The sequence below is a fragment of the Poecilia mexicana genome, unplaced genomic scaffold, assembly GCF_051168715.1.
Source record: "Poecilia mexicana isolate PSO_F unplaced genomic scaffold, ASM5116871v1 scaffold_1, whole genome shotgun sequence".
NCBI lineage: Eukaryota > Metazoa > Chordata > Actinopteri > Cyprinodontiformes > Poeciliidae > Poecilia > Poecilia mexicana.
The window spans coordinates 20485852-20502365 of NW_028263370.1; the positions used below are offsets into that span (position 1 = coordinate 20485852).

Consider the following 16514-nt stretch of genomic DNA (forward strand, 5'->3'; position numbering starts at 1 on the left):
CGTTTTGTTCTCGCTTGGTTTATTTTGTGCTGAATAAATTAAGGAAAAGAGGATTTTATTTTTAAATAAATCTTGTGTTATTGTCGTTCCTGTAGAGCACTTTGGTGCAGTTTTATACCTGTTTTTAAAGTGCTATATAAATAAATTTGACATTGACATAACATTTCAGGCATTTATTTCTTGTAGTTAATGATAAAACTGAAATTTTAAGTAAAAATGTCAGGCTTCTGAAAGGGATCCTCATACTTGGCTGAAGCTCCTTTGGCATAAATTACCTAATGAAATCAGCATCTCCATAAGACCTGTCAGCATGAATTCCTCTAAAATGTCCTGGTCAATGTCCTGCGTTAACTGGATTTCAGAAAACCCAGGGGACCAGAACCAGAAGACCCTAAATTATCACAGACTGCAAATTTCACCGTAGACTTAAAGGATTTTGAAATATGTGCCTCTCCACTTTCTCCAGGGTATTACATAAGGTGTTATTTATAAAAATGTTTAATACAAGTTTAGGAAAGCAAACAAAATGTAGCAGCAATGGTGAACTTTTATCACAATAAACCAAAAACAAAGAAATTTTTCCAAGTCTTTATTTGTTCCACAACAAAGAAAATTGTATAATTCTCAAAATACCTATACACAATCTGGTGTGTTAAAGACAAATAACTTACATAGCTATCCAATGAAGGTGTTCTATGTTTCTGGGGAGACATTTTATCTCCCTAAATGCACTTTTTTAGTTTCTAAATAGAAACTAGAACAAAACATTGGAAATATGAGCTGTTTAACAAAAAATGATCAATAACAACAGACTCGAGCAGAACACACACATTAGAGCTGCTGTTTCTTTCTGCTGCACTGTAGTCTGAAACTAAACACACATGAAGAATGTAAACTTCTTCCAGGCTTGTGAAAGTTTGATGATGATGACCTGTTTCAAAATTAAAACGTCTTTAAGGCAGAAGAAGAATCGCTGCCTTTCATCTTCTTGGGAATGAGGCACAAATTAAGACGATTATGTTGTTCTGAACGTCTGCAGTTGCCTTAATTAGAAAAATTAACACAGAACAGTGAGATATAACGAAATGTGATTTTCACAGAAGTCTAAACAGGTAGACTTCTGGTTTATTTTGAAAGCCTTTATCAAATGTCTATTGTGCCATCATTCACTCGTAGTTTGGGAAACATGCAGCTGGATCAAGTCAGGACCAGCGGACCAGCACCTGGTCTCCGTCCTCCACAGAGTAAAAATGAAGAGTCTTTAAGTCACTGTCGATGGGAAACTCTGTCCCCGACACCTGAAACCAGAACGGCTCGTTAGGTCCTAATTGAGTGATTAACAACTTCAAACTGTTCCTATTGTTTTATTCAAAATGATTTGTGGTTGTTTCTTTTTGTCGTTTACCTAGAAATAGACTAAATTTGATTCTTTTCTAACTGAAAACTGCATCAAGTTGAAAACAAAGCATTTCTCAGAAACATTGGCTTTATACCCAAATATTTCAGTGATTTACAGGAAAGCTGCATCTTCAAGCATTTTTCAGTTTATAGAATGTTAGTTTGTAAAAAAAAATTGCAGCAACTGCTAATTTTTACCTCATTAATATTCATTTTCATCATCGTTATTACTTAATATTGAATTTGATTTCTTTCTAAAATACACAAAGTATTAGCCTCCTTTTTGCTTTTTGTCACATCATAACTTAATTAAAGGTGACCTATAATGCTTCCTAGACCAGATTAGGAAAGTTCTATAGGCTTTACAAAACATGTTTATTACATTTTTTGCACAAAATAATTTTTAGATAATGAGATTTTTGACAGGTTAGCTTTTTCAGAGGGAGCCGTTTTAGGACCTCCTGTCACTTTAAATCTAAATAAGCTTCTGCTGGCCACACCCAACTAAGCGTTTACACTTGCACATGAAAATGGCGGCAAAGAGATGAGCAATTATAGAACTATACATCTTTAAAAAACTGAAGTAGAGTCTCCTGCACAACACACAAGAATTTAGCAACAATGGATGGAAAGTTAACAACAAAAAACTTCGGCCAGCTCATCTTACCACTGTATTTACTGGGCAAGCAAATGGCCTGTAGCCCAGCTTGGGTTGCTATGTGATGCTGTGGTTGCTAGGTAACAGGTAGTGCCTGCTGATTTGTGACATTTCCTTAGAGAGGTTTTTTAAATTGGTCATTTTCTAAACACCAAATGCTTAGGTTATTTTTAGATACAAAAATGTGTAAAATGTGAATTTTGCATAAATTAACATTTACATGCTTCTAGTTATTAGTTTATTTCAAGTATTTTAAGTAATATTAAGTAAAATTAGCTACCACAACTAGGCAGATGATTCACTTTTCTACATTACAATGCCACCAGGTGTTTACGAACTGGTTCAAATGCAAATACAAGCAGATGCCAATTGTAAGTATTTAGGCCTGCTTGGTTTGTGGATTCTGTATAGAAATAAAGCAGAGATGTGTGATCCAGTGTCACCTTGTGGCTGGTGTAGGTTAGCCTCAGATCTGCAGGTGGGATCTTCAGCAGCCTGTGCAGCAGTCCCTTTACTTTCTGAACAACCATAGAGGCTGCAAATGTTTGGATAGAAACAGAAAACAACTTTTACATGAGGTTTAATTCAATAATAACTGCTTAATTAATGCTCAAGCAGTTTGTTTTTTACCTGGTAGTTTCTTGCTTATAGGTTCCCGATCAGCATCATCAGGAAAAACAAATGTAATGTCTAAGAAAACACACAGAAAACAAAAACATATACAGAAAGCACTATATTTTAGAGCCAGAAAGATGTTGTTTTTTTTTTGTAGAGACAACTGAGGAGAAAAAACATCAAGCAGAACTGACTTATCAGCTGATTTTTCAGGGCAAATGGCTCTGGCTTCTTTAGCTCGCCTTCCTCCGGGGCTCCATACTCTTAAAAAAAAGAAAAAAACAGACAATAAATGATAACTGAATAAAAACTGTCACCATAGAAAAAAGGAGGTTTGCCTTTTTCTTATCATTTGTTCTAGCCTCCTTCTGTCCTGAATACAGAACAAAATTTACAGAAAAGTTAATTTTCTTTCATAAACAGTCTTTTAATGGTTGCTTGTTGGTTTTTTATGTATATTCTCCATGTTTTTTCCTGAATTTTTGGTCACATCTTAACATCCCATAATTTTCTTATCTTTTATTTAAGACTTTAGTTTTCTTACATTTTCAACCTTTTCATCTTGCTTTTGCCTGATCAATTAATTCCTAAACTCTTTTATTTGAAAGAACGAAGCAGTGTGATAACACACTGGAACATACTCTACTGGAAAAAATAGATGACACTAATCTATTCATAATTTAGGAAAATATGGGTAAAACCTGAATTTACAGCTTGGAAAGAGTTGCTAAAACATATAAGCAGAGTAAAGGATCTATAACTCCCAATCACTAGAACACTTGCATTCTCCAATTTGGAGCCTAATACATTTGGTAATAGAGTGTACAATAATGAACATAATAGAAATGTTTTAGCATAACTATGCTTAGTTGCCATTTGTAACAAAGCCAAAGTGCCTTACTCTCAATAAGCATCTGATAACGTGGGTGCTGGCAGGTGAATGCAGTGCTGGGCTGATCTGCACCCCCTGCCTTCAGCCACTCCTCTCCAAACATCTTGATGTAGTCAAGCTCCGCCCCCTTTCTTTCTTCAAAGCTGATCTAAAAGCCAGCAGAAATGAACATCATTTTCTGGATGGTGAGTCAACAACAAAACATTTGCCTTTTCCAGCAGCCATTGTATAGCGCATACAGCGGTAAAATGACTAAATATGCTGGTACTCAGCTTGGTTTGCTAGGCGACAGGGTGGGGTTGCTAGGTAACGCCGCAGGGCCCCTAGTGTGACTTAATTACCTGGAGGTTTTTGAAAAGGCTCATTTTCCAGGCACTAAAAAACTTTTAACTTATTATTGCCAAAAAATGTCTTGGGTTGTTTTTAGAAGCAGTAGAAACCAAAATGGATGTATAAAAATGTTCAAAATGTGAATTTTGCCTAATAGGTTACCTTTAGTATAATTTCAAATAAGGCTACAATGTAACAAAATATGGAAAAAGTGAAGCCATGTGAATACTTTCTGGATGAACTTCAAGAGCAAAACTTTGCATCTTTAAGTCTGACTGTCATTTGCAACTATCCCACAATGAAATATTCTTCTGCAGCTGATTAACTTCACCTCAAAGACTCATGCATGTGTAGAAATGACTACAATCCGCTCTTCCAGTTAACATCTGAAGTAAAATAAAGACATAAAAACAGCTAACAGTGGGGGAAAACACACACACACACACACACACACGCATACCTCACTGTTGTTCAGGTAGAGCAGATGTCCAAGTTTGGCAATAATCATTTGATTGACAGTTTTTGGGTTTCCATCGCTGCTCACCAGTTTGTTGTCACGACATGATAATTTAACGAGGCAGGGGAGTTTGGCGAGCTCATTAACCATACTCCACTGGAAGATAAAACAGAGAGAGCATGTTCAAACGAAAATGTGTTGTCAGCATAATTAGTGCTTATGATTGCACAGAGCCTCCTAAGGGCCATGGGAAAAAAGTATTTTGTGTTCAATCGCAATAATATTTAGAGGGAATGCAATAATGTGCTGATCAGTTCATGTGGCATAATTGAATACTGAAAGTCTTTCTGCTGTAATGTAAGGTTATCATAAAGTTTTTCCATGCATGTTAACATCTCGTTTGTGAGGTTTTATTTCTTTTTCTTTAGGATTGAAGTGCATCACAAAAGTAAAAGCAAAACAGCCTATCCCATCCCTTTTAAGATATAAACAGAAACTTTCTGTAATAAGGAAATAAGAAGTACATCCAAACTATTTGGACTATTTCTGAGTTATTTTCTCGGGGTAATAAAGTCATCTGACAGTTTTGATTGTGTCTTTTTTGTGTTGATAGTCTGAATGGTTATAAAGGACCGTTTTCATGTGCAGTTCCATCTCTACCTTACACAAACAAACAAACTGCAGTGAATAAATCAATTTTCAGTTTTTTTGCACCAAAGAGTTAAGAATATATAAACATGGTTTCAGAGGCTCTTTGAATGTGCAATTTTCAATTGACACTTGTGACTCCATGCAAAACAGACCAAGGTATACTTGCTAATTTATTGTAAGGGAATGCAATACTTTTGCGAGGAAATGTTAAAGATTGTTTATGTCCCCTATGGGGCTCTGTATAATTGAAAGTAATAAAAAATGTAATAATTTCAAGCTATAACACAGCCTGACCTCAGAGATGTTGTTGTGGTCCAGATTGAGATTCTTCAGAGCGGGAAAGACGTCTGTACAAGTGGCTACAGAGAAAAATATTAACGACTTTAGAATTATGGAGTTTAAACACAAAATGTACTCAGTGATTGACAAATACACCAAATAAAAAGACGTAAACACCTTTTTTTCTTTCCCTCAATTTAGGTCAGTTAGAATCATCTGGAATTACTCCCATTTGCTAAATGCCACAATTTTATTTTAGATTTATTTATTAATGTCTTCAAGTTTATACACATTTTCTCAGTATTTGGTAGCATTGTCTCTGAAATGTCTGACCTGGATCAAACTTTCTGGGTTTCCTTCCAGAAGTTTAAATATTTCTACATAATGCTCTTTTCTCCTGTTGTCATCTATTTAATGAAGTACAACAGTCCCTCCTGCAGAAAAACAGGCCCACATCATGATGCTGCCACCACCAAACTTCACAGTTAAGCTGGTGTGTCTCCACTTTTATTCCCTTGATATTTTGGCTGATTTCTAGAAAGCAGTTGGTTCTATATGTGGTATTAAAATATATCCAATTAACTCAAATGTCTCAGTTAACCTATCAGGTGCCTCCAGAGCTGTGGCATCACAATCTGGGCTTTCACTTGTTGTTTAAAGAGACAGTATCCATTCTGATCGTGAAAACAAATACATAAATCTGACTTTATTGTCGCATTTAGCAAATAGAAATCATTTTCGTAATTCTAACTCACCTAAACAAAAGAAGTTTAGTCTATTTAAATTCTGACAGCGAGATAAATATGTCTGTAAACTTCTGGTTTCAACTGTATATTCATATAAGTATTTAAATGTGCATGTCACATTATAAAGAACAGAAAATTTGTCAATGAACCTTGAGTTGGATCTTCAAGTTGAATAATTGACAGTTTGGTGTTAGACAGGTTAAGCCACTCCAGTCTGCAATGTAAAAGAAAACAACGTTATTTTAGAAAGATCATTGTTATTGATAAAAATGTAAGTATTTAAGCAAGGTATTAAATCACAGATTTAGTTTTTCACATGCAGTTTTTTATGTTGTTTTCATTTTTGTCTAATAAATAATGACCGTGAAACCTTTATTGTGTTTTTGTAAGCTTAAAATCATTGTAGAACATGGATCCAGACATTTCTGTAACAAATTAAAGTGTAGAAATAAGAGAGGATGTGATGTTCCACATTTTTTACTCCATGGTGTTATTAAATTCTAGGAAATCAGTTAATATTTTACATCTTAAAAATGAAGATGATTAAACTTCCTCCTGACTATACCTGGGCAGAGAAGATAACCTGGACACGCTTTCTTGCATCAAAGGATTACAAGACAGATTGAGACTCTTCAGTGTTTGCAGGACGCCCTCTGGCCTTCAGGGAAGATACTTTTATAAGTTTCAAAAAGATACGAGAGGAAAAAGATACTGCAAAATTGAAAATGGATGACGGGAATGCTACCTCTGTAGTTCTCTTATGTTGTTATTTTCTAAAGACAGATCCTCCAGCCGAGGCCACATGGGGGCACACTCCAGGATCTGACCACAGAAATTTCAAGCGTTATTTGGCCTTTGGAGAAAAAAATGTTTATAAGCACAATTAAAATGCTTTAAAAATCTTTCCTCTGCCTGGCAAACTACCATTTTTAATTAATGAATGTATTAAGCAAGGATTTCTCAGATCTCCTTTTCACTTCATCCATGCTGATTCTAGCTAATCTAAAACAACAAAAGTTTAGACTGATTTAACTTTAAACAGTGGGGAAAAATGTGTAAATGTTTTCAAAATGTAGTTTTTAAATAAACTGTTAGATGGCAATTTGTTACAAAACTGTGCAGTTTGAATATCAAACAAGTTAAAGGACTTTTATAAGGAAATCAAGCATTTTCCAAACCCTTAAAACACCTAAAAGAAATGTGAAAGAATTTCAAGAACTATAAACCTGTTGTGTTTGGAGGAACTGCTTACCTGCAGCCAGGTGAAGTCGCAATTGTTGAGGGCAAGGAGTTTGAGGTTGCTGAACGCCTGACGGTGAGCCCAGGGGTCAGAGGTCAAGCTAATTCTGTTGACACTAACAGAATTAAAAGGGTTTTAAATCAGTTAAAACAGAACACAGCTGTTAAAACACAGACTTTCCAGAGGAGGTTGTACCTGAGCTGCAAGCCTTCCAGTTTGTCCAGCTGCTCTGTGATGGCAGCCACATCTTTCCATGTGGACAACAGAGACCCAGAGAGGTCCAACCACTGAACGTCTGTTGCAAGCTGTTAAGGCCTCCAACTACTCCAATATTCACAGTTAGCACAGCTAAGACCTGACTGAGACGCCAGTTTCAGGCTTTCTGGCTTTCTGGCCATATAGCCAGACAGAGATTTAAAGAGGAGCGACAAAAGCAAATGAGGTGGATTAGCAGCAATAACTAATGATGTCATCCAGGACGTTACTGTGAAATATCATCTTTGCTGCCCAGAAATCGAGCTGTTAGCATTTCATGACAGTCATGATACTGCCTTCAGTCAAAGCATTACTGTCCACGACGACTCTTTGATAATACTTGGATGACAAGAGTTACGACGTCAACATTCAATTTTGGGATGAATTAAGTATTTTCAAACTGAACTGAATAAATAAAGTTGAAGTAAAATATTCCAATCATTATTTCAGCCAAAATTTACATATGTAGTTGTTAGGGTGGTAAGAACAGGATACTGGGTGTTGTTTTCCTGATTTCTCCAGCCACCCCGGGTCCATTGACATCGCAATGGTTCAACACAACTGATGGAAGATTCTCAAACCTGTAATAATAAAAAAACATGTTTATGTTGATGTGTACATTCATTTGGCAGACATTTTTACACAAAGCAGATATAACAATGCAGTTAATATCAAAATGAATAATAAGATACTTAGAAGGAAGATTGCTAAAGATTTGTTGACATGTTTGTCCAATCCAATTCCAATTTTTTCAAGTGGTTGGTAAAAATAGTGTGCAACTTTTTCTTATTTGTTTGTCTGAGCTTCATTTGCCCTAGTCTAACAACACCTGAAAACATGAAGCAGAGCAGCTAAATAATCACATAAAACAAGCACGCCTTAGTGAAAACCGTGCAAATACAATTGTCATACCTTTTCTCCTCAACAACAAACCATTCGAGCTTCTTGGAGGAAATGAAGATCTCCTCGTTCAGCACCTCCTCTGCGTTTGTCTGATAGGTCAAATAAACAGCAGTCAGGAAGTCCACTCCAAAACTCGCTTTCTGCGGACGAACAAAGGATCCTCCCTTAGGATTTCTAAGAGAAGAAAATAGTATTCATCTATTTAATTATTCACTCGCATATGATGGAATAATAGGGTGAGACTAAGAGAAAAAAAAATCTGTGAACAAAGTCATAATTTGAATCGCACAACAATAAAGTTGAAATAATAAAGTTGTAATAAAAGCTGAATGGTAAAGGTTGTCTACGTTTTGGTGTTCAAAGTTTATTTCCTTGGCTTACAAACAGAAATTATACTGCCAGGGCCAAATTTCTATCATTTAAAATCACTGATACTAAACAAAACAACAATTATAAAATTGAACTAAGCTGTCAGAGACTACCTGCATGTAAAATACTGCACTCCTTCATGGCTGCCATCATGTTTTCCTCTCTCTGGGTTATCCCACTCCACGCCAAGCCACAGCCCTATAAACAAAGATTATGCAGGTAAAAAGTTAATATCTACCCCAGCACCATATGTTGGCTTTTAGAAAAGTTTTAGAACTACAACAACAAAAAGATTTTCTCTCTCTCTCTCTCTCTATATATATATATATATATATATATATATATATATATATATATATGCTAAACTGATTGTTACTAATCCCTCAAAGGCCTTTTAATACAGTGCTGTATTCAATAAGGAAAACTGAAACAAAAACATAAGCCATAGAAAGAATGTGCAATAAAGTGTTTACTTGAATTTATGGTGATGGACTTAAAACAGGTCTTAAATGGTTGAAATTTTGCAAAATAAAAATTTACAAATGAATTTGCTGCATTTGAAAAACATGTAAAAGTTGGATATTTGGTTGCCTAATAGTGCAACCTTAAAACAAAAATAAGTTTTGCACTGTCATGGCTATACATTTGATGTAATGTGCATGTTTATGCTCAAACTTTACCACACAAATGTGGCAAAGCTGAAGATGTAAGACTATTTTTCATCTGAATTTAAGATGTATTATTTAAATTTTAAAGTAATCTCCTGTTCTTTATTTGTTGCTTTCAAACAACTTTCAACAACTCACAAAAATAAGTTTCACCACCATCTGTTACCAACACTGTCTGTGGGATCATCAAATTAGCTGTTGCTAAACTACAGACAGATATTGTTGATGTGTTTGTGGGAATAGCTGGTGATTTTGCCTCACTCTCTGCTACACTTCCAAGATTTCAACCACTTTTTAGCTGCTCTACCACAGAAAATAGGACACTAGATTTGTTAAATGCAAATATCAAGAATTTATGCATCTCCTCTTGGCAAAGCAGATTGTCTTGTTTTAAACCCCTGACAGAGAGGAAACCTGTCATTAAAAAAGAGCTGTGAGAAGATGGTCACAGGAAGTTGAAGAAACCTTAATGGGTTGATTTGAAGCCACAGACTGGGATGCATTTTGCCAACCACATGGAAACGGCATCACTGTTTGGACAACATGATTCTCATCAGAACAGATAGGTGCTTCCCCAATAACAAACCCTGACCTGAAGGAACTGCTAAACAAACATTGAAAAATTGGTGATTAAATCTTCTGCACATATGTTTTTTTAAGTACAACAGCTCGTTTGACTATAGGCAGAATTTGTCCCATTTCAGGGTAGATCTTTATATTTGTGCTACTCAATACCATCAGGATGCAAAATTCAGCAAATTATTAGGTAGCAAAAATTATGAGAATCTGAATTCGCTACTTAAACAACTCAGAAATGAGAATAACTGTTTTTTTTTTTTTACCTTCATACGGTGATACATGCCCAACATAGCGGACCGTGGCCCGTTCCTTTCCGCAGGAGATCCGCCTACCAACGGGGTCCAGCAGCATCTTATCCCGTTCGGACTGATCGGTTCTCATTAAGCCGACCACAAAAGACAGAAAACACTAAAACTACAGCCGCTATAGATCGCGCGTTACGTATGTGGTACTTTTGAGAAACGGTCCAGCCTTAAATACCTTCAGAGATTCACAAGTGAAACTTTGAGCATTAGAGTTCAAAATAAAGTCCAAATCTAGAAGCGGGCTGATTTGAGAAACATGACAGCTTAACAAGCTAAAATTTCTTCTTTTGGTGTCTTTTGACGGTTTACAAAGACGCATTACCGCCACCTGCTTTTCAACCTTACGTATGACATTACTCGTGCTCGCTATTGTAAATACTTGTAAATACGTGAACTCTTTTGACATTTGGACATTGACAGAAACTTTTATGTCTTAAATAATACGGGAGATGTTTTCTCTAAGCGGTTAAATATAATTTATCTAGCTTTAAGTGAGAGAGAGAAGAAAAAAAATGTACGCAGACTGAAGGATTACCGGAAGTGACACATTTCAACGGCGTACTCGTTTTCACCTCGAACATTTTTCATTTAAAGAAATAAAAATACCAAGTGAGTAAATTAAAAAATATATATTTTTACTCGTCATAAATATATTCCCTTTATCTAAATCCAAAATATCCCGCTTATAGTTTCATTCCGGATATTTATAAGTTGGTAGTTTCCTTACAGTTTTCCGTCGGGGACACAATTCTAGGTAGAACAGTGCTCGGACGATAAACGGAGCGTGTTGTGTTGTGGTATATGTTCAAAAAGTCTACATGCGACTGTAAATAATACATTATTTAAGCAGAAATAAAGACATACGGCTGTACTGCGGGGATTCAGAAGAAGCCATGAAGAAAAAAGTTCACCACAGGTTTGTTTACTTACTGACGACAACCTTGCTATTGGCACGTGAATACAGGAGAGAGGAACCACGCACTGAAACAATCGAAACGCCCATAAAGCCATCCCTGATGATTAGTCTGACATTATTATGTATTTATTTTTCTACTCTTGCATCTTTTTCACTCCTATGTTTGTTCCTGCAGAGAAAAAATGCTGCTCGGTCAAGAGTCATCTGCATATGCTGTCGGCCAGGTATCAGGCAGCTTGTTCAAGCAGAGCTCTGAACCGACTGGGTCATTGTCAACATTATTCACGACTCCGTTACCAGCGTCATCATCTCTGTTTCAGCCTGTCCCTAAGGTAAGCACCACTTTTGTCCGCCTTGATTTCCCTTAAAAAGCAGGTTGTTACAGGTGGACATTTTTACACTTTTTGAGTCTTAGATGTTTCCAAACTGCACAGTCTGTATAGCAGTTTGGTTTTTTGATGGTGGGATTGTAACCCTAGGGTTAGCTTACTGCCTCATAATCATGTGTTTTCCAACCCAATGAATGAATACCTCAGGGTTATTCGGGTAACTTAAATGTTCATAAACCTGGTGCTCTTGTGACTTGTCCAGGGTATCTTGTTGGTTAGTCCTCACCTGTTTATCGGTTGGCCATCCCACAGGATCTTACCCTGGTCATTTGCAGACTATGGATTATCTTGCTTATGTCCAATTAGTGCTGCTTTGCTGTCTTTCAGTCCAGCCTCTCGAACCTTTAAGTACGACTTAGCTTCCTGAATGTGTCTGTACTACAGAGGTTTGTTTCCTCTGCGTTAGACATTTATTTAGCTTTTTAGAGTATGTAAACTCGACCATAGGTCGAGTATGTAAATAGAAATAAAATCTTGCTCCTGGAAAACATAATTCAGTCCAGCTTTCAGCACTTTTCTTGTTTTGTATTGGCCATTGACATGTTTCTTAAACTTGAATATCTGCTTGGATGGGAACAACAAGAAGTCCAAACTACAATCTGGTTTTAAGCGCTCAAAGGTTCTGTTACAAAAGAACTTCAGGCGCTATCAAATAAAATACATTATTATAAATGAGAACATAACTTGTTTGCAGTCTTGGCATTTCATATTTTTCTTCTTTTTTTTTACTGTAGAAGCGTATTCAAAAGACCACAGAAAGAAATGAGCAGCAGAAAGATGGTTTAGAAGTGAAGGTCAAGCAGATGAAGAACAAACCCATCAAGAAGACATCAGTGGCTGAGCAGCAACTGCTGAACAGGTGAGAAGTTTACGAATCATTTCCTTCAAATGCATATTGTATTGTTTGAATCTTCCTTTTTACCATTACATCATTCTAAACTATCTTATCAAAAATAAATAAATAAAAACATAACCTTTTGTCTTTTTCTCTCTCTTGTTTATTTGCATTTATTTTAGGGAGAGCAGTTTATTAACAGCAGACACAGACGAGGATGTGCAAAAGAGTTCAATGAGAAAAAAGAGGAAGGCATCAGAGATTACTGGTGAAAACAGTGCAGAGTACTGGGTGATGAAGCGACAGAAACTGAAGGCCAACAAACAAGAGGACGCCTTAAAGATGAAGAGGACCGTGTTTGTTGGCAACCTTCCAGTCAGCTGCACAATGAAGGTACAAGTCCCTCACAGTTTGAGCATCAAATGACTTGATCATTCTTCCTCGGTTTGACCAGGAACAATGGTCAGACTTTAGACAATTAGAAAGTCTAAAGCCTTACCATTTCTTTAGAAAGCACATGATGTTCACCAATTTACAAAAATAATGTACTCTAAGAATGGATGGAAATGCAAGATGGAAATGAGACCGATATGATATCGGTCTGATATATCGATATCAGACCTATATCGATATGAAAAAAAACAACATAAACAGATACTGATGTAATTGTTGATATATTGTGTATCTTTGGCAATAGTATTTATCCCTGTGCTTCCCTCTATTTCTTTTTTGGAGACAAATCCCACATTAAACCAATTCTTGTGATCTTAAGTTGATAAAATGCAAGGCAAAGTCCTGAGTTATTTATTAAGATTGTTCTTATTGTTTTATGAAGGAGCTACTGTGTAATCTTTCTTTTTTTTTAAACTTCCTTTAGACCCTGCTAGGACTCTTCAGAGATAAAGGACCGATTGAATCTGCTCGGTTTCGCTCTGTGGTAATTAAAAACAAACAAAAAAAATAAAAAATCAAGATTCACAATTGTAACATTCAGTGAAATTCTCATTTATTTAATTACCAAAATAATCTTATTCTTTCTTCACTTTAGGTCAGAGAGGATCCCTCCATGTCTCGTAAAGAAGCAACTATTAAGTAAGTGTTTGACTCATATATGATGATAGGCCATTACAGCTCTAGATAAACTTTACAGCAGGGTGCCCACTGGTATTTATAAAAAAAAAATTCAAGACTCTCCATGACATTCAGTATAATTTTCCATGACCCACATACAACAGCTCAACAAGTTCAGAAAGAAAAGTATCTGACTGAAAGACTAACCCCACCAAGTGTAACTATAGCGAACATGTAAAATTGTAGTGCAGGCACAGAGGGAGGAAATATAAATGACAAAAATTTATAAATGAAGCCCACACAGACTAGAAAATTGCTATCAGTGCACTGTTGCTTTCTTTTTTGTCTGTCTGCCGAATGGTTGAATACTGTAATCAATGTAAAGACCATTATTACAAACAAAATACATTTAATATTTATTAAAGAAGTACTTGAATGTCTTGAATATGTCTACATATTTGACAGAACATTCCTAAAGAAAAACTTGACAATGTTTTCTATTCATTCTCTCTATACTGTATTAATTGCTCACTGATGCTTATCGCTTAATACGGACGATTAGACAGACATCTTCTCCCGCTCTGAGACAAACACTGCACACTGTCTTGGAGCAAGGAGGAGGCAATGCATGACAATGGTAACAAAAACACGTAGTAACTCGCCTTATTGCAGGGATTTGAATCGGAATGTTTTGCATCCGGTGAAAACAAGGATGACAAGAAATAAACTGGAAAGGATGCTGGCACTTTAGTGACATTTCCACATTGACTATGAAGGATTCATCAAATAAACACTTACATTGATGTTCTTATTTTTTAGTGGATGGAGAGCCTTTACGCAGCGGTTCCACTTCCTCTCAGTAACTTTATTTCGTACAAGAAACACACATGAACAAAATAAAACTTAATCAATAGAGAAAAAGATCAGAACATGAATACAAATTGGCTTAACCTCTGGTTAAATGTTATTCATGTGTCAGATTCTCATTCAGCAGTCTAACTTACAACATAGAACTGCATTAGTATAAATTTTAAAAAAAAATTTAGCATTTCTATCATCACTAACGTTTTCAGTGTTAGTGGTTTTACGTAAATGTTAATATCACCAAGTGGACAGTTTGCCTGACTAATAGTCTGTCTTTTTGTTAACTTTTCTTTAAACTCATTGCCGTGTCACTATAGTCTTGATATGGAAGGGAATTAGAACTTATAATATCTTCTTAGAACCTCTTCTTTTTTTTGTTACACTTTTGAATATAGATTTTCTTTTTTACATTTACAGACGCAAAGTTCATCCCAAGAAGCAAAGCATAAATGCTTATGTGGTGTTTAAAAATGAAGAGGGAGTTACCAATGCTCTGGAGAGGTGAGAAGATTAACAGTGCTACCAAACTAATAATAAACGTAGAAGAGAAACGGTAAACAAGCGCATAAATGATGATTGGCTTTGTCCTCACAGGAATGGCATGGAAATTGAGAAAGGCTTTCACATCCGAGTGGACAGAGTGACTGACAAGTCATCAGTAAGCCTTCCCAACATTAAACTCACCTGCACACTCTGCAGACCTGTTGCTAAAAAAAAAATCATTTTATTCTTGCAGCATGATCACAAGCGCTCTGTTTTTGTTGGGAACCTGGCATTTGGTAAGATGCTGTGCCAAAACAAAGCTCATGATATAATGTGATATGCATGATACTGATCTGTTGGATCTTTGTAGATATCAAGGAGTTGGCACTTCGACAGCATTTTGAGGAGTGTGGAAAAGTCGAGGCAGTTCGACTAGTGCGAGACCCAAACTCCGGACTTGGGAAAGGATTCGGATATGTCCTGTTTGAGGTGCATTGAACATAATGCAACAATTAGGATGTTGTCTTTAGAATTCCCAATAATTACTGTAGCAAAGCTTTGTATTGTTTTTAAGACAGAAACATTAAAAAAAATAATTTATTTTTTTGTCCCTGTCGCAGAGTGCCGACTCGGTAGAGGTGGCGCTGTCACTGGATGGCTCAAAGCTGGAAAGCAGGTCCATCCGTGTGAAGAGATCAGTGACAAAGGAAAAGCAGACGAATAAAACCAACAGCAAAGGAGCCCTGAGGAATTCCAGGCAGAATGCTGGGAAAGGTTCAGGAGGAGCCTGGAAACCCGGTCAAGCAAATTTCAATCACAAGCCAAGTAACATCTCGTCTTTTAAAGGAGAGATGGCAAATCCACACAAGAAAAATAAGAAAGCTTTAAAGAAGAAAAATAAGACAAGAAAGACACATCGAGTCTCTACGAAATGAAGGACTAACGATGTTTCCTTGACTGTTCGAAAAAGATAATCTTTTTCACAAAGTTTTCTAATACAGTTCTCCTCCCAGATAAATCACCAAGAAAAGGGTATTGTATTCAGAAAATACACAGTTTCTCAAGATTGGGTGTGGTTTTAATTTTAAAAGTTTAAACCTGAGGTGTTTGAAAAAAAGAAAAATTGCTAAAATTTTATGCTTGCAATATATTTAGCTACAAAAAGGTGTACAGAAAATGGATGGATGGAGTTCAATTCAATTAAAGAACACTTTATTGGTTGTTGTAACTCATTAATTCAAATTTCCAGTAGTGGTCTTTATTACAGCAAATTTGAAGAAGCTTCTGACAAAAGACTGTTTTTGCAAGATAATCTTATGAAAAGGAAGGTCAGGGTTGTCCATCATTTTCTTGACTTTATGTAAAATCCTTCTTTGCATCTTCATCTCCACAGTCATTCCCAGAACGGAACCAGCCAATGTGCTTAGTGGTGATGAGCATCTCTCTTACTTTGGTTACACCATGGCACTACTTTCTCTTTCAGTCACATTTCTATAGATTTGTTACTACATTTAAGATTGTTGTCCTGTTGCCTGATCCAAATTGGAAAAAAAAACTTGATTTAAATGAACAGTGTTTAAATATTTTTGCAGTTTTCTGAAAATTTGATCC

General features: G+C 36.0%; 2 protein-coding genes across 2 annotated transcripts; one reads left to right on the forward strand and one right to left on the reverse strand.

Annotated features, from left to right (window-relative positions):
* Positions 1-573: 573 nt before the first annotated feature.
* tbce (tubulin folding cofactor E) lies at positions 574-10903 on the reverse strand. The gene is made up of 16 exons (XM_014970754.2): positions 10304-10903; positions 8907-8991; positions 8434-8598; positions 8017-8102; positions 7462-7561; positions 7279-7381; positions 6772-6848; positions 6592-6684; positions 6176-6240; positions 5296-5360; positions 4354-4506; positions 3573-3711; positions 2866-2934; positions 2687-2746; positions 2500-2591; positions 574-1298 (listed from the first exon to the last, which is right to left on the reverse strand). The coding sequence occupies exons 1-16, from the start codon at positions 10419-10421 to the stop codon at positions 1203-1205; spliced, it is 1566 nt and encodes a 521-aa protein (XP_014826240.2). The 5' UTR covers positions 10422-10903; the 3' UTR covers positions 574-1202.
* A 149-nt stretch (positions 10904-11052) lies between these two features.
* Positions 11053-16139, forward strand: rbm34 (RNA binding motif protein 34). The gene is made up of 11 exons (XM_014970756.2): positions 11053-11261; positions 11437-11593; positions 12385-12509; positions 12668-12878; positions 13363-13422; positions 13534-13577; positions 14838-14921; positions 15015-15078; positions 15157-15199; positions 15274-15392; positions 15524-16139. The coding sequence occupies exons 1-11, from the start codon at positions 11239-11241 to the stop codon at positions 15836-15838; spliced, it is 1245 nt and encodes a 414-aa protein (XP_014826242.2). The 5' UTR covers positions 11053-11238; the 3' UTR covers positions 15839-16139.
* The last annotated feature ends 375 nt before the right edge of the window (positions 16140-16514 follow it).